The following is a 26,814-nucleotide window of genomic DNA, read 5'->3' as shown; positions in this document are numbered from 1 at the left end:
GGCTCCCCCTTCAGTAGCATCAGAGACGCCGGAGGTCCAGTTCCACCGAAACCACGTTAGCATCGAAGGACCTCGATGGACTGTGAGTTGCCGGCTGTCGGCACGCTCCCATAGGCGCCGCATGGGTGGTAGCAGTAGTCCGCCGCAGCGTGGGCCGACGACGAAGCCCCATGCAGTGGCGTTATGCGCTTGCGGGACACAACGTTGCTGCCCCCCAAAAGAAAAGTGGAAAACGTCTCGATCGCGCGCGTGGTACCTTCACGCGTTATCGGACAGGGGAATTTGGGACATTCCGGATATGTGGGACAACGTTCACTCTGGCGCCCTGTGAAGGTTCTTTTGAGAACATGGGGGCGGGCTCGATTGGCATATAGGAGGCGGGCGGGGTGCCCTGCGAGATTTGGGCGCTGATGGGAGGCACGTGCTTGCGGTCCGCGTATGTGTGCGCATGCATGCCCCCAAAAGCACCACTACACAATGAGGTCGCAAGGATCTCCTTCACGGTTATTAATCTCATTTTGATCCAAGCTCGTGCAGTGGAATGCAAACGCTAGGTAGGGCCCTCCAGCACTCTGTTGTGATGTCTGGATAGGTGGGCCCCCATCGGCGTCTGTACGGGTGTCATCGAGTGCGATGGACAGCAGGTACGATTATGCAAACGCTTTATCAGACTCGAAATAAGCACATGGCAAATGAGTAGTGGAAGGAGTCCCCACGGCTGCGTTGTGTGCGTATGTAAACAGCCACTAGCCTGGAGCACTCGCTTCGCTCGCTGTGAAATTGAAACCTCTTACAGAAGAAAAAAAAACGTATCAGGTAGGCAGGAAGACATTGGCAAACGCGCCGAGCGCACACGCGTTCAGTGTTTGAACGCGTCATTGGACACGTCTTGCGTCTCGGACATTTCGGACAATACTAACATGCCGACAACATTTTTCACGGATGGGCATACAAGGGGTCCGACGCCCATATCCTATATGAACATGGTCGGTTGGAAACATACGGCCGCGGCGGCGTGTGAGGTGCCGGTAATGTGGGTATGCGCTTGTATTCTTTCGCGTATGTATGCGTGTGAGTCCGAAAAGGGCTCTGCAACGAGGCGTTGTCGAAGCGGAGTCCACTTTCGCGAAATCTCGGTTTCCTGGGGTACGAAGAGCTGGACCAACATGTAGGGCGAGATTCAAGTTTCATCGGACAACACCGCCATGATCGATCGTCCTGCGAAGAGGAGAACGAGCGTTTGGTGTGACATTTGCCGCTAAGGAAGACGTGCTTGAGGCGCGAGGCGTTCAGATGGGACGTGTGGTGCAGACGCGGGAAGCTCAGTTCTTGGAATCATCCAATCCCGAGTGATGTTGTTTTCCCTTCAATCTCCAATCCCACCCCATTCATCATGTTTACAACCTAGAATTACCCAGAAGAAGCCTCTCTCATCGTCAACTCTTCCCGCTTCGCCTGTGTCGTGAGCAAATGTCTCCAAATCCCAATCTTCGCAGGTCACTATGCACCCTCGTTCACCCCATCGTATCTTTGCTTGCGAGTTCCTCGGCCGTGGGTGGTGCCCGTCAAGCCGGCACAGAACGGGCTGATGTGAAAGTGAAGCGTTGGATGGACGTAGGAATCGGACGGTATCTATGATGTCGCAAGAGAGGACTTTCCCCTACGACGATGGGAAATTCGATCACTTCATAATCTTGTTTTGGCACGGTCATCCGCAAGGCCGCTTCGGAGACCAGTACGAGGATGTACTGTACCGCAACCAGGCTTGTGGCGGCTGCTGCTTTTTTGTCTTTTGCTTGTTGCTGTTGTTTTGGCATGGTTGTCGTGGAGGTGAATGGCTTTTGTTTCGGGAATTGGTTAAACGTAAGGAGAAATCTTCTGACGGAGCTTACCGGTTTCCTCGTTTATGTGCGCCCCCTCTTTGGTTGAACTTGGGAAGGGAGAAGACAGCACCATTTTGAGAGGCGGCGTTGATGAAAGAGTGTCGGAGGGTAGAACGTGGAGGAACGTTTGTTGATAGGATATCGACACCACGGGATAATCGAGGGACAGCCCAGGCCCTTGATATGGCGTTGCGCCTTTTGGGGCAAAGGATCGGCAGAGTAAGCTATCAGTCAGAGTAAGCTATCGGCAGAGTAAGGATCAGTACAATTCCAGGTTAATGCGATTGCTGTGGACGCGGGTTCACCTCCAGCCCACCGTCGAGTGTGGTCGCCAGGAGACTGTCGTTTCCTGAGTAGGTACGTGTTTTAGCCCATGGGATGCCACTGCCATGCTCGAGGAGCGTTTCTGAACGATGGTGCAAAAGACCAACGCATATCCTCCTGGGTAAGCTCCGAGTGTCGGGCATATGCAGGAACGCGGCAACCGAGGACCTCACAGATAATTTGGCATCTACCCCCGATTACTTACAGGAAATACCGCATCTTTGCAGTCCTCTACCAGTTTGCTTCATCCCCTGGCCCCCTCGCCCGTCTTGACCGTGATGGAAAAAAAAATCAATGTGCTTGAGCTTCCCTCTGTGCCGTTCCATTCCGAGACGTCAGACCCCGGAGAACTCCGATCAGGAACTGCGTGGCTTAGCGGATGAACATGGACGTGAACGTGAACGTTGCCTTAATCCAAGGAACGCCGCTCCCCTCCCTCCCTGGTGTGCAAAAGCCTATCGCATATCGATGCGTGGGATACAAAAAGACAAAACATTGTACGGCGGCAACCGAGGTTTGAACTCGGGACCTCCTGCACCCGAAGCAGGAATCATACCACTAGACCATTGCCGCGAATTAAATTCCTCACGGTGAACAAAAAACAAAACGACATAATAAAACGACATTTCAAACAAGCACGACGAAGGACTACAAGTTGCAGGGAGTGGAGGAACTACCTACGGGGACTAGACTAACCTACGTACGACAGACTAACCTACGTACGACAACACAAAGCATACGCCATCACTCAATCAAGCAAATCATCAACGCGAGGTGCCCCGAATTCCCAGATGCGGCCCATTGTATCTGCATCAACCCGGTACTGGAGGCCCGCTTTGATTTTCCCACGCAAAGCGGTGATGCATCCTTTGGCCACATTGGTTGACTTTGTGCGGGCCATGAAATTCTTCCACCAGTTCGCCCAAGGATGCAGCGGGTACTGCTGATCGATCCAGGCAGGGAAGTCGGCCGTGAAGGGCAAGTTTTGATCCTTCCAGTGGAAGTAGAGGAGATTGACGTCATCGGGGAAAGCACTGTCTAGCCATTGCCGAAAAAGCCAGATTGCGGTAGTTTGCAGAACGGGCTTGATGGGATACTTTGTCCTTCGAGCGGCCCAAGTAGGAAGATGTGGATCCAGTTGTTGTCCAGCTTCCGAAAGGTGGGGCAGCTCATGTGGACGCAGCGGACGGCCAAGGATGCGCTCCAGCTCCTTCTGCCAGACCTTCAGCAGATTGTGACCATGGCCTTGCATGAACGGCATGTTCTCAACGGATGCAACGATCCCGAGGTCAGCACCATCGTCCTCGGCAAGAAGACCAATGCCCCCAAGGCGAAAGTCCAAGCGAGGGTTGCGGGTGAGTATGCTTTGGCCGACGTTGATTTGCATTCGCACGCTTTTCTCGCCGTCGACTTTGCCATAGAAGCTGATTGCGCGAGGATGTAAGGAGACCTGCTGGCCCTGGAGGGGCAATTCCGAGGCGGCTAAGACGGCCTCTGCATCCCGCCCATGCCGGGTGAGCATCCGCGTTTGCTGGGCTCGCTGGAACCTCGGTGACGCGCTACGTGCTTGTTGAAGGGCGATCTGACGCTTATCCATTTCCGCCGTAATCTGGACTGGGGTTGCCGAGGAAGGGTCCAAGCCAAGGGAACGAACGAAGATGTCCATAGGAGCAGTAGATGCTTGCGCCGCAGCTACAGCTCCGATTGTTGCGGTGATGTAGGATGTCCCTGCCGCGCGCCCATTCATCCATGCCATCCACTGCTCTTTCGGGATGTAGGGGACATACAATCCGAATTCAGGACGGCGTTTGGCATAGATTGCCTCGAGTTGCTGTTGGCGTGCCTGCGACCCCGGTGCTCCGACAGCGAAAAATGATGAATGACTGAGAGCTCGGTTAAGGGCACGGCGTGCACGGCGGAGAGCGCGTGCATCTTCGGTGAGTGGTGTGACTCTTCCAACGGTTGCAGCAGCGTGTTCTGCTAGGCGTTGCGCAAACTCCTTCTTTGCCGTCGCAAAAGCTGCCGTGAACCCGCTAGCTGCCAATCTGACATCGGTATTTGCCTTGATCCGCTGGCAAATCTGGCGCCGAGTTCCGCCTTCCTGAGAATCAGCACCAACGAGCTTTGCGGCCTCTTCCAGCAACACAAACGTAGCCATCCAAGTGAGAAGAAGAACACGGCGAAGAGTGGAATGCTGTTCACCGTATTTGTTGCGGCCTGGGTGGTAGTGTGAGATAACTACCGTGTAGGAGGAGTCAGGGGCTTCGCTGGCCGTGGGATCTTCTAGCCATTGATTGTCGAACGAAGTAACGTGGATGGTGCCAACGACTTCTAACAAGGTTGTTTTTGCCCGTTGTCCGGTAAGATCCCCAAAGAATTGAAAGCCTTTCATGAGTGTCCGGGATACCAGGGACGAGAAGGCGATAGTGACCCATGGGGACACTGTGGTGAGGTATTGGCTGAGGAGATCGGCTGCTTTCAGTGCTAGTATCAGCACAAGCCAGGGGCATAGGTCCACGAACCGCAGCAAATCAAGGATTCTTTGGGCGGCGGCACTGCCCAACCCTTCCCACTCGAGCAGATTCAGCAACATAGATCTGGCGAGAGATCCAGCCCTTGACGGGCCGAATAAAAACCTCACATCTCCCAGATGCGTTGAGGCCTCAAAGGGTAGGTCTTTCCCAACGAGCACGCAGAGAGTTCCATTTCCTCTCACAGGAGTAGTCCAAGGAGTTGCCTGCGGGACATAAGGAATGTTGTTACTTTTGGCACCGATAGACGTGACTCAAGCCGGTGCCAAACCACTGACATACCTGAAGCACAGTGCTTTTGCGCAAGTACTCGTTGCATCGCGCATCAAAGTCTAGATTGGCAATCGTCTCCGGGTTGTTTCGAATCACCGTGTCAAAGACGTGGGCAAAATGTTGCTGAATGGCGGTAGTGAACGTTGTTTGCGGCGGGTCCTTCCGCAAGAGTGTCACACTGTACCAGGCATCATTCAGGAGGGATGACTGGGACAATATCTGACCGACGCCGGTTCCCAGCGATTGGAATAGATGCTGGTCTGCCGTTGTCGGTTGATATGAGGGATAGAACCCCCCCCTCTGGACATTGATGAGGTTACTGTATCCAAACAGCGAGATCAAGACTCTCTCGGTGTAGAGGTCGTTGAGCGGGTCTGTGCTGGTCGAGGTGAGGCGCGCAGGTACAAACTCGTGAATGGACCATCCGGCAGTGCTTTCTAGTTCCCCTTCTGCAGCAATGGTCTCGATGCACACGTGAATCTTCCCAAAGAGCGCGGTAGCGGTCGAAACGTCGTCTTCCAATCTGGTATTGGGTGTTGTTGGTGACTGGCAGGTCCCAACGTAGCGGAGGTAGATGGTGCCTTTGCCTTGTTGCAGCGCTTCAGCAATAAGCTCCCTCATTTTGTCCACAAAGCCGCGGTGATGGAAATTCTTCTCAAAGAGGTCAATCACAAGCTCCAAATCGCCGACGGTAAGGGCTCGGGTTCGGACGTAGAATCCCACAGCATTCTCAGGAAAAGTGTAGGAAGTGAGACTGGTATCGACAAGTCCAAAAAGGGGAGTCAATGCTTCCGTTGAGGCCGACCAGCTCTGATGGTTCTCAATGCCTTCGAGGAGGATCTGCGCGGCTGTTGGGTACATTGCTGCAATGGGCAAGACGCGGCTGACAGCTTCGACGACAGCATTCCAGTCCACGACAATGTGTGCGGCCTTGAAGTCGGCGATGACACTCTGAGCGAGCTTCTTGAAAGCCTCGGCCTGTGCTTCAACTGCGCGATTGGGTGGAGGGACCGTTGGGGTGAACGGATGGGAATAGCGGGTGCGAAGGAAGTTGGCGTACTCGGCGAAGCTGGCACGTCTTCCAATTCGCTGACTGGCCCCTGCCTCGGGTTGTGCAGGTGGTTCCGTCACCGACTCCGCAGCTGGCGCAACAGCGGCTTCACCACTAGCTTCTCCTTCGGTAAAACGGTAGCGGATGCTGGCCTGTCTAGCGGCGTCGATTTCGGCAGCCGCGTCGGAGGGTGAGATGGGTGAGATGGCGTCAAAAACGCGCTTGCTGACGGAGCGCAGGCTGAGCCCAGACGCTCGGCTACGAAGAGGTGGAGCGCCTATGAGGCGCTGAAGTTCTTCCTGAGAAGGCGGTTGGGATGACATTGTGGATGGTGATGGTGATGGGTGGCAAGATGTTGGGAACTGCTGGACTTTTTGGACAGGTCAAACTCCGTCAAAGCTCAAGAGCCGTGACAATCCATCTTGCCCGAGACGCGTCGCAGTCTCGTGCCGAGACACGCGAGGTTCTGGTACGTAAGATTAATTCACGCAAAGTATAACAAAATGGAGCAAACGCCCAAGTCAGGCATAAATGAGTGTGGTTTCGATGGGCACGATCCCGTGGAGGCCGCCCCAATGCAGGCAGCCTCACCACTCGAACGAAGAAGATTCACAGCACTGGGAGTGGGAGTTGAACTCCTGACCCACGCGTGCCAACCTTCTCCAACCCACACCAGATACCGTTGTTGGCTGGCGCCCAATCGCCCAATCACCCAACCGCACAGTTGAAGTCCCAGTCTGTACCTGCCTCACTTTGGCTAGCGTCGAGGAGACCGATCTCTACCGCTTCAAAGGCAGCTTCGACGATGGCATTCCAGTTCACGACAATGTGGGCCGTCTTGAAGTCTGGAATGACAAAAGACGCATGCACTGTCAAAGGCATTGAGTTTTCCACCTGGGGACCGGATAAGGTGGTCTCATTGCAGGCGGCCACTCAGATTCTGCGGCCCTCCTTCAAATCCCCGAGAGAGCAGCAATCAGCGATATCCCGAGCATCGCACAGCCCAGCGACCCATCATAATCACAAGGAGACCGAAGCCATTTTCACCCAATACTTGACATTGGCATACAATGTGGAATGCCGCCTCCAAACCTTTGTCCAGCCGAAGGAAGAACGGTTGAGCGGACGAATCCTTGGGGGATTTGTGTCCCAGATGTACCATGCCAAGTCCGGGGATGGCTCGTGGCACTACCACTGGAACACTGTCGTGGTCTATACAACCAGGGCAATCATGCTCCTTGGTAAGCACAATCCCTGCTTTGCGGCTCTGGAGCGATACGAGCGCAGGCAGGTCAAGAAGGCCGCTGTCGACACGATCCTCAGCTACCGAGCGACGGACGGTGAATTTGCAACGAACCCACTGGACCGGAAGCCGATTGACGTGGCGGTTCATATGGAGATGATGGTCGCAATAGATGAAGACATCCCACAAACAACCTTCACTACCCCCGTTCAGCAACATTTTGCTCACGTCTTTGGCACGGTTATTCGAAACAACCCGGAGACTATTGCCAATCTAGACTTTGATGCGCGAGATGCGCGTTGCAACGAGTACCTTTGTGTTGCTGGAAGAGGCTGCAAAACTCGTTGGTGCCTGATTCTCAGGAACGCGGAACTCGGCGCCACATTTGCCAGCGGCGGTTTTCTTTTCGCCGAACCTGATCTCCGCAGGCCTGTCGTACTAGGCGCCAACGGCTTTCAAACATTCACGCACAGAGACTCAGTGTCGTACCCCACACATCTCTCGTGTTTGTACCGTTGCACCGAGAGATGTGTGGTACGACACTGAGTCTCCCTGCGTGAATGAGACGTTCTGCCGTTCGCAGTCCGCACAGCAGGATGACTTATTTTGCTGCTCATCTCAGGAACATCGTACGCATTCCCATTGATGTGCTTACTACGCAAGTGGTTCAGGTGAACGGGTTGAGGACATGTAAGGTATAGCGCCTCCGTTCTTTGGGGACAGGCAACCAACGGCAACACCCGAGGTGAGGGTCTGATGGATTCGGAATCTCTGTCATTGGCTACTGTGGCTAACATCACTGACAAAATCAACTTGCCTTCCTTTCACAGAGACAGGCAAGCATTCTCCTGGGCCGAGGTAGGGTCGCAAACCAATGCCAGACACCGATGACACGACGCAGATGATAGGACTGCCCCCGCATCCGCTGTAGAGGCTCTGAATGAGAGATTCGTTCTTATTGAGCAAGGAACCAAGATGTTGATTCAGGGAACAACATCACAACACGCGCGGGCTGCCCCAGATCAAGGTTAGCAGCCTAAATATCCAACTGCCATGTCTCCGCCCAGAATGCACGCAACGGGTCGGTCGCGGTCTCGTTCAAGAAGGCATACTGGAAGCAAGGCCCCCGGGCGGCGGCGAAATCGACAAGGCGCCGGCGACCCAGCAGCTGAGCGCGATGGCCGAATCTTCGGGTGACGTTCGAAAGCGACAAATGGGGCCGAAACTGACGTTGTTCGCATCAGTAATGGGGTGGATCATTTCGATGGGGGTCGTTGTGGAAATTGTCGTGGCAGAACTGTTTTTAGTTCTCGTTGGGTTCCGGGAATACGTGCATGCGCAATCCGGCAAAGAACGTCTCTGGAGATACAAAGACCAGCAGCGCGCAGTCTCCTCCGAGATTCCGACGCACCCAGCTTAATGCAAAATCGGGATGTGGTGTCGCATAAAACGCCCCAAGGGTGGAAAATTCGCTGCTTGGTTGACACATTCGGAGTCTCACACCGATATGCGAGAATCTCCCCAAAGACCGCAATCTAGTAGCGTGCATGACGACGATGTGGTCGTCAGCATAACGCGCTTGCAAGTCCGCGAACCGTCGCGCAGCGTCGTCTATGGGGACTTGCGATAGGAGTGATCCATTGGCTGATACCGCATGGTGAAGGTTGAAGGAGGTTCCGGTCTGGCCCGGAGACGACACTTCCGCCGCCAGTGCGGAACCTCCTACGACCTTGGCCCACTTCCTGCTATAGCGTATCATGAATAGCGCCCATTGGGAGTTGGTGTTCCGGCCCACCATTTCCTCTGGTATTCGATCCCGAAACAAGTCCAGAACGCTCTCGTCAATCAATGGGCGAAGGTAGTCGAAAAGCGCAAGTTTGCTTGAAGAAACGATGTTCGCTCCAACGGAACGATCCAACACTCTATCCATGAGTGCATACGGGCCCCGAATCTCGAATGTCAACCGGTCTTCGTCCGCGATACAAGCTCTCAACCCTTCTGCTTTTAGAGCTGACTGATGGCGCCTATGTAGCTAACGATATCCTCCATGATAATTCTCATCTTGTCGCGAAGACTCGATGCGAGGGAAAGGGTGAAGCGCTTCTAACGGACAGAACAGACGGCTCGACTCAGCTTACGCAGGTTTATGAGGCGCCGGGGCAAGGAGGCGAAGGAGGCGTTGCGGAATAGGCCTGAATAGGCTACATGCCCGCTTTTCCTGTCGCGACTGCCCCTAGTGGAAGTCAGGGATATTTTGCAATGGCAAATTGCATGGGGCCGACGAAGGAAATATCGAGTATCACCAACGATACCTTGGAGCTCAACACGTTCTTCCAGACCTGGTATGTTATGTACAGTACATACACGCAGGCTGAATCCAGGGCTGAATTACACTGAGGTTGGGCAGGAGGGGTACGTCATCGGCAGTCTTCCGAGGCAGTCCGAGGCCTTATTGACGGAAGCATTCTGGCGGCAAACGAATGGAGCATTGTCGCCATGCCAGAGGAGAATTCTATATCCGCCGCACACCGTCGTCAACAACGGCCGATCCGCTTGCAAGGGCACCCACCACTGGAGCGCCTGCGCCGGGTTCGAGACGTGGTACAGCAAACACCATTCTTCATTTCCGTAAGATTGGCACTTTCCAAACACACTTTGCAATGCTTCTCCAGCTGGCTAGGAAGGAGAAGGAAGGTTGCCTTCCAGCAAAGCACAAGATGTCAGACGGAAATAACGATCGCCATGCTGTCGGTGGCTGGGTGGGCTTGTTGGCGATGGACGAGCTATCGCGGGCGTCACAGTCGAAGGAAGGTTGCCCACCACTGCGACAGCTGGTACTTCCGCTGCGGAGACGACTCCCGCTTCCGTCACTGCGACACCAGTTCCTACCAGTGCAGGTGCTGCCGGCCCCACCACTACGGCAGCCAGTACTCCCGCTGCGGGAACGGCCCCAGTTGCCACTGCTCGCACGGGAACCCCTATCCTGCGCCGGGCCAGCACAAAAACTGAAACTGAATGGGGAAGAGCATTTTTGATGTGTCGTCCGGTGTAAGTCCATTTGTTTCTGCATGTCCACGCACACAGCATACTTCACACTTCCTTTTACTATGGCCACAGGTTGCCTTGTTAGTCCCTAACACCAGTCAACCAACAAGCTTGCTTCCGACGGATATGCATGTATGGTCAGATGATGTCGAGAATGTATCCAGGGTCAACGTCATGAAGCACATGCTGGATGAGAAGGCCTCAACACGGGCAGAATGCACATAAAGGAAGTGCCAAAGCGCCTTTGCCCAGCTGCCCCAACGGGTGGCCGGGAGGCAGGGGGAGTGCACCATAGCTGCTCCTGTAAATACAGTCGGCCCCGCGAACAGCGGAAAACTGGTGACATCTGCCTTCGAGCAGGGTCTACGCCCTCTTCCTGCAGGATCAACTGTCGTGCAGAGAACGGGCACGTGGGAGACGGGCATGGGATCAGTGCAAGATGGACCGGTGGACCCGAGGTTGGTTGCGGCAGAAACCCAGGGATCAGGTGTGGGAGGTGGAGGATGCCAAGGATTGGCCAAAGATGGAGCCAGAGGAAAGAGGATGATACCGACGACAACCGCTTGGTTTTTTGAGTCTCCGTTCGATGCCGACTTGCAGACGCGCAAACTCCGCATCCAGTAAACAGCTAGCACTGTCTCATCGCCTTGAGCGCCTTGAGCGAGAAACTGGCCCGGCACCGTGAAAGTAAAGCGGGGCTCGATGCTAGCGCGCCGCCCAGAGCAAAGGGTATCTTGGTTGCTAGACTGCAACGCCGGTTTCACCGTCAGAATATGGTGGGTGACCACCACCACCCACTTATTGCATGGCCCGCTCTTGAGCCGTGAGTGGGCACCCCCTCAATGACTCATGCGTCCTCACCGCGGGCAAGGAGCAAAGCGATGCCACCGGTTTTCGTAGACAAAGCTTCCGTCAATACGTTCGCGAACACAACCGCCCTCGGCTGCTCCAACACGCCTTCAAATTCACATCACCGAGTTTATACCGGGCGAGATGATCTCGCCACTTTGAAAGAAATGATGGAGCATTCCACTCCGGAATGTAGCCAGTTGGGCCGCATCTTGTACACTTTGAAAAAAGGCTACAATTGCACATACGCGCCATTCGCTGGAAGGCGCCAGCAGTGCGTGGGGCTGATGGCCCAAGTCCATCAACTTGGCCGTATCTCAGTCTCGGAAAGCGCCATCAAAGAGGCCCCTTTGATCCAATCCCGTGCCAGCGGAGCATCGGTATTGTGCCCCAACACAACATTTTCCGGAGACTCTTTTGGCCGCAGCCGACACCATCCATCAGCTACAGAACAGTCGGAGAGTTGGTAGGCGTGGTGGACAGGAACTCTGGTGTCCTTGACCGCCAGGAAGAGAACACCAAGCTCTGTGGGAGGAACTGCTTTGGGTGTAAGAGTGGGAGAGCTCCGTCATTGGTCTACCAGCGGGAGCTGCCGCACCGGTTCTGTGGGGATGCTCGTGGGGGCTCTAGCCGCTCAGACGGTGCTGTTGTGGTCAGTGTTTGCGGTGTGTCTTGAGATACCGACGAGCGTGATAGCTGAGCGAAGTCTAGGAACGTGCGCTTTGCTACATACCTCCTTTGCAATATCGAATTGGATGTCTGTGTTCTTTGTGGCGCATGCAGCCGGGGCGGTATTGCAGGAGAGTGATACCGCGGCGTGCAGCGGAATCAAGGGAAGACTGGGCGCTGGCCGAACAAATTGACCAGGGTAGCCCTTTAGGAAAGCTTCCAAATATGGGTACGACATCGGACCAACATTAAAGGGGACTTGGATATCGTCTTTGGAGACCAGGGGTATGCCATGATCGAAGTGGATTTTCCATGGCAGGTCGTTCACCGCAGCGGGCTGGTTCGAAATCGACCTGGCCCATCTGCGTTCCGTGTCTACCGCAAAGATGCCCACGAGTCAACGACAGTGCCTTTTTCTCGCTTAACCGATCACACCACTAGCGGCATTACTAGTCCGTTGAGGACCACATTACTAGTCCGATGGGACATGGGACACCGAGGCTTCGCAGGAAACGGGGCAAGGGATGGATCCGAATCTTGGAGCTGATCAAAGAGACCGCAACCTTGCGCAAGCGACGTAGGAACTGCCGGAGGGGTTTCTCTGCTGAGACACCGGAGCACGAGGCATTAGAGCGGGCGAAGAGCCGGAAGGCACATAGAACCGTATTAGAACGATGCCTACAGGAAAGAGACCTGAAACTGAACGATGCACAAATCAAAATGCGGGAAAAGAACGAAGAGCTTCGAGAAGCGATTGCGACGACCATGGAGTTGCGACGGCAACTTGAGGCTCACGCCGGGCCATCTGGCAGCCTAACGTTGACGCCCGACCCTTAGATTGAAGAACACACATCCGACTGGAGAAACACAATGTGAATTGAATCGGTGACTAGGAGCAAACTGATCGAATGCGCACCAACTACAATGACGAGCGTGGTCCTCCTTTCACCTCTGGAAGTATTTCAGGGGGTGCTACGTTCTGGATCCGAACCAAGGTTGCGGGATCGCCCTTAAAAGCCCTCGGTTACTACATCAATCACGATCCTTCCGCCGCCACGGCCCTCAATTGGCAGGCGAACGTCGATAGGCGCAGCAAAGATCAAACGCAGAGGTTCCAAGCGGCCTGGAAGGCTTCGTCGACAAGAGACACTGTCGACCAGGAGTGGGAGGAAAACAATCGACGTAAATGCTGCAAGATTGGAGACGTGAAGCTCTACACTCTGTACCGCAACGACCACAAATGCCCTATCGTCACCTTCAAAAGCCTCCATGAAGCGAAGAGCCCGCGGCAATTGGGCGAAGCCATCTTTCGATGAGTTTCCAGAAGTGGGACTTCTAAAGTGACCCGGGATAATTCACAACAACCGGAGGTCGATGTCAGACCGTTGCAGGTTGCCGCCGGGCAGTGATGTATCACGCCATGCGGCTTGGTCCGGACCAAGCTCTATTGTTAAGCGTCCAGGCAAAAGCAAGGATCATAAACGCCAAATGCACACGCCAACAAATCAAGAACAGCAAGATCGCCGGTTGGGTTACCACATCCTCGCCCAGCCGTCGGGACCTTCCCCTGACACAACACCGATACATCGTGGACAATGTCTCGCTCGTCATCTCGGGTGACCATCAGAGAAAGGGGATTGAGAGACTGTATTGGTGCTCAAGAAGGGTCTCGAAAATGGTCAATGACAATGGAAGGCCTTGCTCGCGGACGCCGGAAGCGGGAAGACAAGTTTCGGGACCATTCTGAAAGCTTGACTGGGAACTCGGAGGACATGGCGTCAAACCGATTTCAGAGTGTAACCACAGACGATTCGTGGATAAGATGCGAAACTGGTATCGAAGCGTTGCCTGCACACACCCAAAAAGGGCCATCTCTCATATCAACGTGGAGCAGCTGAAGGTGATTGAGCAGTCTGCTTGCATGCAAAAGAAAGGATCCATCAATTACAAAAAGGGCGTGCAAGTGGACACATCTGTTGGTTGCAAAACACAAAGCCGCACCAATCATCATCAACCCTCCTTCAGTCTCTGCTCGTTCCACCATCAGCATCAGCACGCCCGTCATCAGCAACACTGCAATCACACCAGTCACAGCCAGCCCAGCACGCTGCCACTGAACAAATTGAGATCAAGATGATTGCCATCTCCGGAATTTGCGGCGTCAATTCGATCCTTGGCAAAACAGGGAGGCTTTACACCATTGAAATCGAGCTCCCCGCTTCCGATTAAACCACCGTTGCCACTGAAGCCTCAGTCTTTCACGACGAAAAACAATTGCTTGTCAAAGAAGCCCCAGTCAAAGACAACTGTTATGCGTTCACCGCCGAGCTCCGTGATGCCTCCAAGCCATCGTTTCGCATAAGTACCATGACTCGGATCATGCTTGGAAGCGACGACTCTGCGCCCACCAGCTTTTCTTGCACTGGTCGACTTACATGCATCGAAAACTACCACCTGACTCTCACATCCAAGATATGGAACACGGAAAGGCAAGCAGATGAAGTATTCAAGACACGCATCACCAAACACGAAATGTGGAAAGGCCGGGCAAAGATCCTCAGGGATGGGGACATGTTCCAGATGATTGGGACCCTTCAAACTCTCGATTCAATGATAGGCGACCAATTGTTGTTACTCCGTGGCGTGGCGACCGGGAAGATTGGCGCCGATAAATACCCTACCATTTCCGCTTTTTATCCCGGAACGGAGGCTGGTGGCCTTTCGAGGCGACCTCAATGAGAACGGGCACACCCCAACCCACGCGCTCAAGCTCTATCGTGCAAATCACCCTCAGGCGCATAGGGTGTGGGCGTGAATGTGGATGAGGTGATGGTCGCTGGCACGGTTGTCCCGTCCCCGGAAACAATCAACACGATCTTTGGAGGACCACTTGGTCGATAGCCAAGATATTGATGGACGCGGCGCTTCACCCAGCATTCCAAATGCAATACTGGTCCAGTATGACGTCGCGAATGAAGCGCAAGCAAGATGGCAGGTGACTGTCCTCGACAAAATGGCCCTCTTCAAGGGACCAAAGAAATGCACAGGCCTTCTCTGGCCCACCGCGAGCTGCATCTCTCTCCGTCTCTCGCTTCCTCGGACCAGCCGATTTTGGGGCGGATCAACGTTCGTTTCGCGCTCGCTCTTGTGCTATGCCAACTCTGTCATGCACAAGAAAGCTTTGTAACCCGACCCATCGTTCGGGTCGATAAGTAGTCAAAAAAGCTGCCGGTCAGGTGTGGACGCGTATCGAATGAAAAAGGTTCATCCTTATGCCCCCACAACGGATGTGGTTGACTAACCCTGAGCGAGGACAGCGCGTGTCGTTGTACTGCTTCTCTGCACCATCGAACTGGATGCTTGTATCCTTACGGCAAGCATCCTGGGTGATAGTGCATGAGAGGTGTACAATGACCGTGGCTTGCAGTGAGTCGGCTTGGCATAAGGAATAGCCGAAAGGGCGGTATGAAGATGCTCCCGGATGCCGATTGAGTGACCGGTACATGAAATTCACCGTACAGAGCTTGTTCGCCTATTCCGAGGTGGCCCGGACTTGGTATCCCGAGACGATCAAGGAGCTGTGATGCATTGGATGCCACACAGGCAACTCGTAGTTCGCATCGTTTCTTGGCTTGGCAATACGCAGAATGGGTATCAGTTTACTCTGTGAAAGGTTACAAGTGTGGGATGCTGTCGGCGCCTTGGGAGCATCTATCGCACATTTGTGCTTTGGTTTCATTGGGTCCGAGCAAAAGAACAGCAACCGTCCCGGATTTGTGGAATGCATGCGTTGGACCGCAAACGACAGAGAGTGTTCTAAGGAGAGTATTCCAGCGGAAACAAAGGATAGGGGAATTTGAGGAAGCGGAACGCAAGATGGATGATGTACAAGAATGTGGCGGTCTAACATTGGACGACATCTAAAAAGCTGGGAGGGACAGGACATCCGTGCCGCCCCGCCTTTTATATGCATACCACTCTCGAAGTGAGGGAAAGGATGTTCATTGCCTGATGTGACGACAGAGTAACGAGCGATGACCGAAAGGTAGCTCAAATGCCGTCCGTCCGCTTCTACGCGTCCGAAGGGAGTTTCGCGTGTCCGTTGCTTCGGGATGCAGAATGCTGTCATTTTGCTTATCAGTCAAAGCGACAGACGCAGGAACGTGGAGGCAACATCCTTCAGTGACATTGGAGCAACGCTCAGGAAGCGCTGCTTCCATCGCCGTTCAACAACCGGCAAGTAATCTTTCCTCATGGAAGAAATTGCGCTCATTCTCGTGTTTTCTTCCCTACCCTGATACTATCTACAAATATCAGAAAAACGGTTGAAATTTCTTGCAGTTCAAAATATCGCAGGCTTGGAGAGAACAACGCGCCTGTCGATCTTTCCTTAAGCTCCGCATAAGCGTTTGGATAGTTGTTTTTGACACGCCCTGCAAAACGCTTGATTCGACCTCACAATCGAACTTTTTTTTGGGGTTCTGGGTAACTCCTCGACCTTCAAACTTCCTCAATTTCAGCAGTAGACTGATATGGATAACGATGAAAATTCGCTCGACTACTTCCTCCTTCGCACCCGATTCCACCAAGATCTTGTCCCGAAGGAGCAACCATCAACCGAAAAAAAAACGGACGAGGTCGACAGCTTCATTTTGTGGTACAGCTCGTGTCTAGATGTAACGCGTTTGGTTACGCGCTTGTGATTACATAAACTTCGTTTGACGCGCCAGTTTCGCGTTCAGAAAGGGGAGTGTCAAGTGTTAGGAATGCACCGGCGCACTAGCCCCTCCTTCGTGTACTTCCGTTAACCCTCAACAACGGGCGACTCTCGAGTCTCTAATAAACGTATTGCCTTGCGCACTTACGCCGTTACGCGTTCTCTCTCCGCAGTTATCATGCTTTCTTAATCACCGTACCAAATATTGGAGACACCTCGAGGATTGAACATATTGCATGCAGCTGACCTCGCTGACAGGACAGAACGGAACATTGCGCCTCCTAAGCTCGGCATAAGCGTTTCATCACCAGCTAGGTGTTGGGCACGCGTTAGTTTCGCGATGCCCGGCAGTGCTGCTTGCTTACATGACGCGTCAGTTTCGCGTTTTTCGTGCATGAAAAAAAGGGAGTTAGCAGGTTCACCGTTGGGCGTACGGAAGGCACTTGGCCCAACAATCCCGATTCGCTGCCTGGACGCGTTGAAGACTGCCCATTCGTGACCTTTTTAAACGTTATGTCTTGACCTGGTTCGTTTTGCGCCGCTTCTGGTATTCATCTCAGCAGCGCCACATCCAGATTGTTTTTATTCATTTGCTATTGACGGAGAAACATCCTGAAAATGGTTTACTGCTGTGCTGACTTCCCTTGACATGCATCCGTGTTTGCCCGACGTGTGCAACGCCTTAGTTGACTTGGTATATGCTGCTCGCTTACATAACGCGTCAGTTTCGCGTTCCTTACGCGTTTTTTCACTTCCTCGTTGTTCACCTGCAGTTCACAGCGAAGCAATCAGACAGCCACTGCGAAACAGACCACCCCCTCAACACCACCCAAGTCTGGCAAACCCAGTGTATGGATCTTATGCACAGTACATGACCCAGCTATATGCGCAGACAGTTTGCCTACCAAGATATGCCAACCCAGGGGGATTTTTCTCCCCAAATCGTGAAGCCGCAATAGGACCTACAAACTAGCAACCTATTTCTGCGGCGAGAGAAGGGGGGACGAGAATATGACAACCCCCAACACTTCCTGCTGTTTCCCCTTGCCCACGCATACCAGCACTCTCCGTCTCTCCCTTTCGCCGATCTCGTCTCGCTAAGCTCTCATCTCGCTCCAATCCGCTCGCCTCCTCTTTGTACTCAGTCAGCAAACCTCCCCAACATCCCCTTATAGACCTCCTCAGCATGCACACCCGCCCAAAGCCCACCCCCACGTTCCTGACAAACCCCCATACACTCCACAAAAAACTCCTTCAAGAACGCGTGGTCGACGTCCATCTTCGCCAGCAGATCACGGCATGAACGTTGCGTGCCGTCTTCTGTGGTGAGTTTCAAACGGGGTGCTTTGTGTTTGCTGCGGGTTGAGAGGGAGGAGGTTGTGGTGCTGGTGGAGGCGGGGAGGGGTGTGAACGTACTGGCGTTGTTGGTGGTGGTTGAGGGACGGCGCGGTGCAGATTGGGAGGCCGCGGATGAAGAGGACATGCGACGATCGTCCGGGTCCTTTGCGGAGTAGCTGAGTGAAGACGGTGGAATCACCACTTTCTTCCGCCCGCCGTTCTGCGCATGACCAGACGACGGGGATACGAGTTTAGCGAGTCCCGCGGCATTGGGCCGTGCGTTTCCGCTGCTGCTTCCGATCGGGATGCGTTTATGATGACTACCGCTGCTGCTTCTTTTCACATTCTTCGAGGAGGACGGCGCGCTGCTGTGGCTGCCGTAAGTTCCATCATCCATATACTCTTCATCATCATCATAAAATTCCGAATCCGATTGCTGGTGGCGGTGTTCCGGTTTAGGCGTCGTAAGCGAAACCCGGCGACTCGGTTTTCTCGGCTTAACCAAACCCCAAAAATAACACCCAAAATAAGTCTTCTCATGCATATGCAGTTGCTATGTAAGGTTTCCGCGCGGCCACAATATTACCTTCTCTTCACCCCATCCCAACCCTACTTCCGGCTCAAACAATTTGGTTTTTGTGACTTTTCTCGCGCTCGCCCGCCTTTCGCCGTTGGGGAGGATCGAGTCGATGAGCATCGCGTCGTCGTCGTATCGTGGGCGCGGCGCGGCTTTTTTGCTCTTTTTGGGAGCTGGCGTGTTGTGCGCGAGATCGTCGTCTAGCGCGCGTTTGATTCCTCGGTGGCGGCCGTAGACTTCGCGGCGGAAGGCATCCTGTTCAAATAAACCACAGTTGATGAGAAAAAACCACGATTTTCATCTGCTACGATGAACCGCCACTTACAGGCATAGGCTCAACCTTAAACCGCGCATCCTTGAACAGCGGTCCCGTCGGAAACTGCCGATCGGAAGCGAGGACGTTCCCATGCCGGTCTTCAACGTAGTGGGATTGTTCGACGAGGAAGACGATTTCGCCTTTGGGAATGGGGAAGGGGACGGGTTTGTTGGAGTAAAAGCGGCGCACGCAGTTGAGGCAGTTGCATTCCTCTGTGGGGAAGATATGGATTCAGAATGATAAGTCCGCTGCGTATCCAACAGTGGTTTGTGGTATCATCATCTAAGAAGAGCTCTACCTCGACATTTGGGACACTTCCAATCACGATTCTGCAAACGACGGAAGGTGTATTGATCAGAACACCGCAAAGCCACATAGACAAACCACAGAAGCGAACCACAAACCTTCTTAACATCCGAAAGCCTCTCCCCAAACCTATTCCACAAACATCTTGCGCAATACGGCGTTCCACATGCATCCGACACAAATGACCTGCCCGAATTCCCAAATATTCAGTCCTTCCTACCTCACGCAAGTCCCATCACACTCCAAAATCGAACATACCAAGCAGGCGCAGTAGACGACCGGCACGCATGACAGCATTTGGACAACAGGCTGACTTTCTGTAACAAAGGTGGGTAAGACTCCGATCCGAATCGTCGTGTTGTACATTCCCACAAACCTTGGTCCGCGCAACAAACAACTGATGCGCAACACTAGCAGTCGGAACAACTGGTGTATGTCCATCAAATAACCTAAAAAATCACCCACAGTCAGTATATCCCCACCATCCAAAAACTTCAAGGCGTTCTCACGACCACCCACCCATGCAAAAACTCATTCGTCAACCCAGGCCCCTTCAACCCCTTCCTCGACAGGAGATCGTTATAAGTCTTGACAGCTTTTCTGATCTGCGCGCTGAGGACGCCCATGGGGATGTACTCGTGGAACTCCATGTCGCGCTCGTGGCGGCAGCTGCGGCCTTGGGAGTAGCAGTCGAGGCATACGTCGAAGTCGTCTTCGCCGGTGGAGGAGGGGAGGGTGGGTGTCGTTGAGTCGGGTGCGGCGGACGGGGGATTGAGTGTTGAGATGATTGGGGCGGGGATTGATGTGGGTTCGATGGATGCTGGGGTCTTGACAAGTTCGGCTGGTTTGATGTCGGCGGCTGGCGCTTGGGTGGTTACGACTTGGATTGAATTTGCCTGCTTATCGGCTGGCGCTTGTCTAAATACGACTTGAATGCCGTTCGCAGGCCCATCGGCTGGCACATGAGATGAAGAGTCCGTGACGGGGACAGCTGATTCTGCACCGTTGACCTCGCCATTGCTGACCAAGGGAGCTGACAGCTGCGCTGCAGCCTCTGTCGCAACAATAGCCGCATCAGCGCCATTAACCACGCCATTGCTGATAATCGCGGGAGTCGACGGGTGAAGGAGGCCATTTTCAGTTTTCTCAACAGTATCGGTAACCCCGTTGCTAGATTCGAACACCGCCGACGAAGCCTGTTTCACATCGCCATCGGGCTGACTAGCCACGGGAGTCTCAACCACAGTCTCATTGGCCAACCCAACAGTGCCGTTCGCCTGCGTGACGTTTGTTAGTGTCTCGGCTGCAACGCCATTGGACTGAGTGACACCTGCCGTCGCCGCCGCATGACTATGACCCCTCGCCGCACACTTCCTACAATGAAACCCTCGATTCCAAATATCCGCTCGACAAAAATCACACACCCTCTCATGGGGCCTATCCACATCCGGCCAGGGTGTGGGCATCCCAATCGTCGGCGGGTCCACGTCGTCCGACTCCACCCACTCGTCGCTCAGCATAATCGCAAACGCCTCCACCGCTGTATGAAAGTCATCCACAAACCGCTGTTTCTCTTCAGCGGTGGGGAACACCGTCGGGTCGTCGATGAGCGCTGCGCGGTCAATGAAGTGGAGCACTGTTTCGTTCAACAATGTTTTAATGCGGTACGTCTCTGGTCGCATGTGCGTACGGTACTCTTCCAAGACGTGGTCAATGCAGCGGGAGAGGGAGTCGACTGTCAGGCGGTTCCAGGAGACTTTGATGTTGACGCCGCCTTTGTTGTAGACCTGGTGTGCTGATTCGGGGGGTACGATGATAAAGTCGTTGAGTTTTTGTTCGATGACGTAGATGTCGAAAGGGGCTTTGGAGAGGATGGAGATGGGGGCAAAGTAGTTGTCTTGATAGAGGGAGTGGGATTGTTCTTGCCAGAAGGCGGAGACGCGAGCAAGGTCGGAGGATTTGACGATGAACCAGATGGCGCGGGCGTTTTCGTCGGCGTGTACCTGTGGGATAGCAAGAGTGTTAGCATTAGGTCCGAGCGGTTTGCGGGACGGTGGACGAGGCAGGCTTACCATGACATTATGGCCTACAGATCCACACAGGTCCGTATGACCAGGGGTCAACGTTCCCTCATTTCCTAAGGGAAGAGTATACGCGTTAGTGAATGTCCACTGTTCTCGTTAACACATGAGTTAAAACACTCACCAACATAGATCATCAAGTTCTCACTCTGCAGCCTCTCCGGAAGCAATCGCACAAGGTCATTCTCCCCCTTGTACCGCAAGAACCCCGGTATCCTCGCCATCGTCCGCTGCGTCCACTCCGGCGGACACGTGATATCCTTGCCATACAGAACCCCCTGCCCACCATCCCCCGTCTTGCGGTGCACCACATCCATAGAATCTGCACCGTTCTCCACGCTCTTCTCGGTCGGCTGCCCATCTTTCAGGAAATCGACATATCCCTCAACGGTCGAATCCACATCTTCGTTCGTATGCACGTTCCTCAACAGCACGTGTTCCGGTCCATGTTGGTTTTTCAACCACCCCAGGCTGAACAGCTGCTCATCCGGAACCCCGGCGGCGCCGTCTTTCTCCTCCTTATCCGCGTCGCCGCGTAGACGTTTCCACCCGTCCAGCGAGTTTTCTATGATTAGCGGTATCCCTGTCTTTACGCTGTGTTCGACGGCGGAGAAGATGGCGGCGTCGGTGGCAGTCTTGGCGTCGATGGTGGGGCTGAGTTTGAAGGGGCCGTGGGTGCCGTTGTTGGCACGGAGAGCGGTAAGGAGGGTGTTGACGTCGTGGTCTGTGAGCTCTTTGGCGGTTGTGCCGCCTGGCGCTGAGCCGGCGAGCATTGTTGCGGTCTTAGAGGGAGAGTAGCGGGAGTGCGAGGAGGTTGGTAGGTCTGAGATCTAAGGTGGTTGGTTATATGGCGAGAAGATTGCGCCTTGTGCAAGTTTTCCCAGGCGGTGATCTCCGGAAGCGTCCGGCAGTTGGTCCCTTGCTGTTATAATATTGCTGCTAACCCCGAGACCCCCGTCCACTTGCGGGCCTTCGCAGACTTGAGCTCAGAAGCAGCACAGCATCAACCCACACCCAGCACTACATACTCCCATACAAACAGTCGCACCAATGTCAAAGCACAACGTCAACGGTAAGCAGCCCCTCTCCCGCCCCCTTGCTCGCACCAGCCGCCTCCTAACTCTTTGCCACACTCCTTTAGAGGTCACCTCCGACGCCCATTTCCAACAGCTCCTCGAAGGCAGATCAGCCTCCGTCCTCAACTTCTGGGCATCCTGGGCAGAACCATGTAAAGACATGAACCAGGTCTTCGAGGAGCTGTCAAGGAAATACCCTTCTCTGCACTTCATTCAGGTATGCTTCCCTCTTCCCCATTCCATGTCATTTCCCAGTCGGAGTCACCCCCGCTAAACCCCTGTGATATGATATGATAGTTGGAAGCGGAGTCTTTCCCAGATATCTCCGAACACTACGAAATCGCCGCCGTACCCACCTTCATCCTCCTCAAATCCGGCACCCCCATCGAACGGATCGAAGGCGCCAATGCACCCGCCCTGGCCGCCGCCGTCGCCAAATTCGCTAAATCCATCACCTCCACCACGCCATCAACGTCATTTCCTCCCACCCCAACGACTACATCAAAGGGGAAGGATTTGACAACGAGATTACAGGAATTGATCAAAGCGCACCCGGTGATGGTGTTTATAAAGGGAACACCCCAACAGCCCCGTTGCGGGTTTTCGCGACAGTTGGTGGAGCTGTTGGGGAAAGTGGAGGTCAAGTATGGGAGTTTTGATATTTTGGCGGATGAGGAGGTTCGGCAAGGTAACTGTGTGGGGGACGTTTTACGGCCCGTGTGGATGTGACATGGTGGGCGTGATAGTTGGGTGATAGTTGGGTGAAGGCTAATGCGGGTGTTTATTTTTGGTAGGATTGAAGGAGTTTAGCAACTGGCCGACGTACCCGCAGGTTTATGTTAATGGGGAGTTGATTGGGGGGTTGGATATTCTTAAAGAGATGGTAAGTCGAAGTATGGCCCTCATACACTGCATTTCCCGCCCCATGTTGCGTCGGATTGGTATGATAACACCCGATGTCTGATATCTTTGTTTTCGCAGATCGAATCCGGTGAATTCCAGAAACTCGCCCCCGCAGAGGAAGACCTCAACACCCGGTTGAAGAAGCTGTAAGTTCTGCTCTCGCCTCTGCCCCCCCTCACCGCTTATCGAGTCGGCGCCCCTTACCATTTTCTTCGCTACAGCATCAACAAAAGCAAAGTGATGGTAAGTCTCCCCTTTCCTTTCCTCCGAATTCCTTCCCCATCTCGTGAGCAGTTTGATCAACACATGTCCTCGCTCTCACTCTCCTATCAGTTATTCATGAAGGGCGACCCAACAACACCCAAATGCGGCTTCTCGCGCCAGATCACGGCGCTGTTGAAGGAACAGGGGGTGGTGTATGACACGTTCGATATTTTGGAGGATGAGGAGGTTCGGCAGGGGCTCAAGGTGGGTGCCCCGATTCATCACAATCGGATTCATATGTGGATTTGGGGGGATGGAAAATGACGGGTGACACATGCTGACCCATTGGGGGTGCTTTTGTTTTTAAGACGTATTCGGATTGGCCGACATACCCGCAGCTGTACATCCATGGGGAGTTGGTGGGCGGCCTGGATATCGTCAAGGAGATGGTGGAGACGGGGGAGTTGAAGGAGGTTTTGGCGTGAAGCGGGGCGTCAAGAGGCTTTGAATGGATTAGGTGATTACCGTTTCGGACCGTTTGCTCTCGATGAAACGTGTGTTATGTAGATGGTTGCCGTACAGTTAAGTGTGGGTTTGGGCAACGTAGAACATCCTCCTTGGACTTCCTGCTACCGGCCGTGCTCTGCCCCTCTGCTCCGAATTCCCCATGTACCGTAGACGTCCTTAATGTAGCTACATTCGAACGAGTCATTTGCATACCGAGGGATTCCTGTAAAATCCAAGAAGCAAAACACACGCGGGGAGCTTGGAGGTAAAACTCTCGATCCATCCGATCAAGAGAAGCAGGGAGTGTAATGTAACTGTAGTATATACATGCGTTAGGTCCGGAGTTTTGCATAAATAAAAAGAAAAGAGGAGGTGGGGCTAACAGACACATGTCCGCGTCAAGAGAGGGGCCGACGAACGAAGCCTGCCGTGCGTTTGCCCTCTACGCCTAGTTGTCGGTCGGTACGACAAAAAAAAAAAACCACCCCATCGGTCACCGCCTTACTCCCTCGCAAACCACACAACGGTCCCCAACCCCACCAGCGCGGCAATCACGCACCCGGCCAGCGCGCCCTTGCCCTTGGCCGTCCAGCCCATATCGATATTCCCGGGGCCCACATTCGCGCCGGTCAGATCCCCCACGCTCTCGCCCATCTTCCCCGCGGCGTTGCCCTCGACGCCCAAGCCGAGGGTCTTGCACTGGTCGGTGACAAACTGCGGGATGTTCTGCTCGGCCTGCATGGCGTCGGGCGCCACGACGAATGTGGCGGCGAGGCCCGAGTCCATGTGCCATTGGATGTGGCAGTGGAAGAGCCACACGCCCGGGTTGTCGGCGCGGAAGCGGATGATTGCGTGGCCAAACTTGGGGACTTGGATGATGTCGCGGCGAACCGGGTTGGCGGGGATCGAGGTCAGAGGGGTCGTGATGGGGTCGTAGACGCCGGCGTCTTGGGCGGAGCGGTAGACGATGGCTGGGGAGGAGATGGAAGGGGTTAGTTGGGTGTTTGGGGGGAGGGCCAAGACGACAGGGGGAGGGGGAGGGGAATACGCGTTTTTACGCCCTTTCGTCCCGCGCTCGAACCCCAAGGCAAAACTCACCGAAATTATGCCCGTGTAAATGGAACGGGTGGCTCCCACCATCGTTGTTGTTGATGACGACCTGCACCATCTTATTCCGCTCAAACAAATAACTGTTCGTCTCGCCATACACCGTGGGGTTCGTCGCGTTCGCGCCGGTGGTCATGGCCGTCAAGATCGTGGGCACCTTCTGGTGCGTGTAGGTCATCCCATTGAACAATCCATGGTTCCCGCCGTCGGCCAGGGTGGCCAGGGTGATCTCCAGCGTGAGTTCCTGGTCGGGTTCCGGTGCGGCGAGGGGGACGAGGGGGGAGAGTTCCATCTCGTTGAGCTCCTCGTAGGGTTGGACGGTCTCGTTCAGGGTGGCGGTGGGGGAGTACTCGATCGGGTGGGTGACGTTGAGTTTCAGCGATGGGGGCTCAATGACAAACATGGAGTTGTCGACGATCACGTTCATGTTGTAGTTCGCGTCCGTGGCGTTCTTGGTGTCGACCAATACGGACCAGCGGGAAGCGACAGAGACCCAGAACCCGTTCGTGGTCTTGCGCTCCGTGTCGACGCCGTCGACCTCGATCACGTCCATGGAGTGTCCGCCTAGGGAGACGTGGAACATGGCAAAGCCCGACATGTTGATGAAGCGGAGACGGTAGGTTTTGCCCGGGAGGAAGGAGATCTTGTCGACGTAGTCGGAGAGATTGTGGACGAGGATGATGGTGTTGTCCGGTGGGGGTTCGACCCCGGTGGGGTTGCGCACACCGCCGTAGTCGACGTAGATTTCTTCGTACTCTTTGTGGTACCAGTCGTGGAGGATGACGACGTACTCGTGGTCGTATTTGTACGCTTCTTGCGCGGCTTGGATGATCAGGGGGCCTACGAACGGAGCGAACGAACGAAGTGAGTGAGTGAGTGTGAATGAAGGGAGGTTGGTTGACGGACCGCGATGCGAAGCGATGGACGGTTGGTTGGATGTATGGATGAATGACATCCTGCTCGCTCCGCTCGGGACAACGCTCGCCAGTACTCGCTAAGAGCCGTGGTTAGGGGAATCTTGCGCCTTTGGCGCAAGTGTGGCTCGCTCCGCTCGCGTTCGCCGCAGTCCCCGTTCGCTACCGCGCACGTATCGAGCCGGTACTCACCTCTAAAACCATCGACATACTGCCCTCTATTATGAGCATGGTACCAGAACGTCCCATGCTGAGCAGGCGTATACTCATACTTGAACTCGCTCCCCGTTGGAATGCCACACTGCGTGACGCCGGGTGCCCCATCCAACCAATTCGTCTTGTTGAAAAACAATCCATGGGAATGGAGAGACGTCGGAACAGGCAACGAATTCTTGACATTAATGCTCAGAGTCTCATTCACTTTGGCGAGAACGAGCGGTGGAGGCCACTTGTTGTTGACTGTGATGACTCTGCGCGGGTAGAGGCCGTCGGGGTTGACGTCGTTGAGGTAGTTGATGTCAAAGTTGTAAGTTGCGGCGGCGAGGGTGGGTGTGAGGGAGGCGAGGGCGAGGGTGGCTGCTGCCAGGAGCTGCGTTATTGGGGACATCTCGCAGCGTCTTTGGGGGTGGTTGAGGGGTGGGAGTGTTTTGCAATGAGCGAGTGCTGGGGGTCGGCAGGGCGGGCGGGAATGGCGAGACGGTCGGACGGGATATATACCTTTTTTTCGCCCGCTGCTTTTGGCGTTATGCAAGAGTGAGAAGAGTGGGGGTTGAGGAACCGGAACCGGCGGGGGCGTTGTCGCGGAATCAACTTGTGCGTGTGCAGAGTGCAGAGAGCCAGTGGGTGTCCACATCCACGCCTCCCCTAAGAGTCAGTCCCCTTTCCGGGTGTTCCTTTCGC

General features: G+C 54.4%; 6 protein-coding genes and 1 non-coding gene across 7 annotated transcripts; 1 reads left to right on the top strand and 6 right to left on the bottom strand.

Moving 5' to 3' along the window:
* Positions 1-2,708: 2,708 nt before the first annotated feature.
* EV422DRAFT_t138 lies at positions 2,709-2,780 on the bottom strand. The gene has a single exon. It is a non-coding gene; the product is annotated as a tRNA-Pro (tRNA).
* A 131-nt stretch (positions 2,781-2,911) lies between these two features.
* EV422DRAFT_581322 (uncharacterized protein) lies at positions 2,912-6,409 on the bottom strand. The gene is made up of 2 exons (XM_053073372.1): positions 5,021-6,409; positions 2,912-4,944 (listed from the first exon to the last, which is right to left on the bottom strand). The coding sequence occupies exons 1-2, from the start codon at positions 6,383-6,385 to the stop codon at positions 2,956-2,958; spliced, it is 3,354 nt and encodes a 1,117-aa protein (XP_052921578.1). The 5' UTR covers positions 6,386-6,409; the 3' UTR covers positions 2,912-2,955.
* Positions 6,410-8,466: 2,057 nt separating this feature from the next.
* EV422DRAFT_544935 (uncharacterized protein) lies at positions 8,467-9,529 on the bottom strand. Its single transcript, XM_053071434.1, has one exon. The coding sequence runs from the start codon at positions 9,233-9,235 to the stop codon at positions 8,609-8,611; it is 627 nt and encodes a 208-aa protein (XP_052921577.1). The 5' UTR covers positions 9,236-9,529; the 3' UTR covers positions 8,467-8,608.
* An 865-nt stretch (positions 9,530-10,394) lies between these two features.
* Positions 10,395-11,080, bottom strand: EV422DRAFT_280513 (uncharacterized protein). The gene has a single exon (XM_053065953.1). The coding sequence runs from the start codon at positions 10,965-10,967 to the stop codon at positions 10,449-10,451; it is 519 nt and encodes a 172-aa protein (XP_052921576.1). The 5' UTR covers positions 10,968-11,080; the 3' UTR covers positions 10,395-10,448.
* A 6,223-nt stretch (positions 11,081-17,303) lies between these two features.
* On the bottom strand, positions 17,304-22,088 carry EV422DRAFT_581318 (uncharacterized protein). Its single transcript, XM_053073371.1, has 10 exons — positions 21,328-22,088; positions 21,195-21,259; positions 19,642-21,125; positions 19,499-19,571; positions 19,381-19,439; positions 19,221-19,308; positions 19,115-19,145; positions 18,826-19,028; positions 18,510-18,755; positions 17,304-18,419 (listed from the first exon to the last, which is right to left on the bottom strand). Exons 1-10 carry the CDS (start codon positions 21,974-21,976, stop codon positions 17,727-17,729), a joined length of 3,591 nt encoding a protein of 1,196 aa, XP_052921575.1. The 5' UTR covers positions 21,977-22,088; the 3' UTR covers positions 17,304-17,726.
* A 50-nt stretch (positions 22,089-22,138) lies between these two features.
* Positions 22,139-23,908, top strand: EV422DRAFT_280382 (thioredoxin-like protein). The gene is made up of 7 exons (XM_053065951.1): positions 22,139-22,275; positions 22,345-22,496; positions 22,577-22,967; positions 23,074-23,162; positions 23,261-23,328; positions 23,404-23,650; positions 23,755-23,908. Exons 1-7 carry the CDS (start codon positions 22,254-22,256, stop codon positions 23,869-23,871), a joined length of 1,086 nt encoding a protein of 361 aa, XP_052921574.1. The 5' UTR covers positions 22,139-22,253; the 3' UTR covers positions 23,872-23,908.
* A 144-nt stretch (positions 23,909-24,052) lies between these two features.
* On the bottom strand, positions 24,053-26,813 carry EV422DRAFT_280403 (Cupredoxin). The gene is made up of 4 exons (XM_053065952.1): positions 26,632-26,813; positions 26,107-26,531; positions 24,992-25,840; positions 24,053-24,864 (listed from the first exon to the last, which is right to left on the bottom strand). Exons 2-4 carry the CDS (start codon positions 26,519-26,521, stop codon positions 24,395-24,397), a joined length of 1,734 nt encoding a protein of 577 aa, XP_052921573.1. The 5' UTR covers positions 26,522-26,531; positions 26,632-26,813; the 3' UTR covers positions 24,053-24,394.
* Position 26,814: the final 1 nt, after the last annotated feature.

This window comes from Fimicolochytrium jonesii (genome assembly GCF_025526975.1).
Source record: "Fimicolochytrium jonesii strain JEL569 chromosome Unknown EV422scaffold_35, whole genome shotgun sequence".
NCBI lineage: Eukaryota > Fungi > Chytridiomycota > Chytridiomycetes > Spizellomycetales > Powellomycetaceae > Fimicolochytrium > Fimicolochytrium jonesii.
The sequence above is the reverse complement of the archived record's forward strand: the minus strand, read 5'-3'. Positions and strand labels throughout refer to the sequence as shown.

What these genes read in the sequence shown, in the direction of transcription:
- EV422DRAFT_581322 (XM_053073372.1), bottom strand. Translation starts at nt 6,385, where the DNA reads ATGTCATCCCAACCGCCTTCTCAGGAAGAACTTCAGCGCCTCATAGGC. An exon ending in GCAAAAGCACTGTGCTTCAG is followed by an intron (nt 4,945 to 5,020) that starts GTATGTCAGTGG and finishes TATGTCCCGCAG; the next exon opens with GCAACTCCTTGGACTACTCC.
- EV422DRAFT_544935 (XM_053071434.1), bottom strand. Translation starts at nt 9,235, where the DNA reads ATGGATAGAGTGTTGGATCGTTCCGTTGGAGCGAACATCGTTTCTTCA.
- EV422DRAFT_280513 (XM_053065953.1), bottom strand. Translation starts at nt 10,967, where the DNA reads ATGCGGAGTTTGCGCGTCTGCAAGTCGGCATCGAACGGAGACTCAAAA.
- EV422DRAFT_581318 (XM_053073371.1), bottom strand. Translation starts at nt 21,976, where the DNA reads ATGCTCGCCGGCTCAGCGCCAGGCGGCACAACCGCCAAAGAGCTCACA. An exon ending in GAACTTGATGATCTATGTTG is followed by an intron (nt 21,260 to 21,327) that starts GTGAGTGTTTTA and finishes CTCTTCCCTTAG; the next exon opens with GAAATGAGGGAACGTTGACC. An exon ending in GGCTTTCGGATGTTAAGAAG is followed by an intron (nt 19,146 to 19,220) that starts GTTTGTGGTTCG and finishes CGTCGTTTGCAG; the next exon opens with AATCGTGATTGGAAGTGTCC.
- EV422DRAFT_280382 (XM_053065951.1), top strand. Translation starts at nt 22,254, where the DNA reads ATGTCAAAGCACAACGTCAACG. An exon ending in GTCAAAGCACAACGTCAACG is followed by an intron (nt 22,276 to 22,344) that starts GTAAGCAGCCCC and finishes ACACTCCTTTAG; the next exon opens with AGGTCACCTCCGACGCCCAT. An exon ending in AGGTTCGGCAGGGGCTCAAG is followed by an intron (nt 23,651 to 23,754) that starts GTGGGTGCCCCG and finishes TTTGTTTTTAAG; the next exon opens with ACGTATTCGGATTGGCCGAC.
- EV422DRAFT_280403 (XM_053065952.1), bottom strand. Translation starts at nt 26,521, where the DNA reads ATGTCCCCAATAACGCAGCTCCTGGCAGCAGCCACCCTCGCCCTCGCC. An exon ending in GTATGTCGATGGTTTTAGAG is followed by an intron (nt 25,841 to 26,106) that starts GTGAGTACCGGC and finishes CTCCGTTCGTAG; the next exon opens with GCCCCCTGATCATCCAAGCC. An exon ending in TTTACACGGGCATAATTTCG is followed by an intron (nt 24,865 to 24,991) that starts GTGAGTTTTGCC and finishes TCTCCTCCCCAG; the next exon opens with CCATCGTCTACCGCTCCGCC.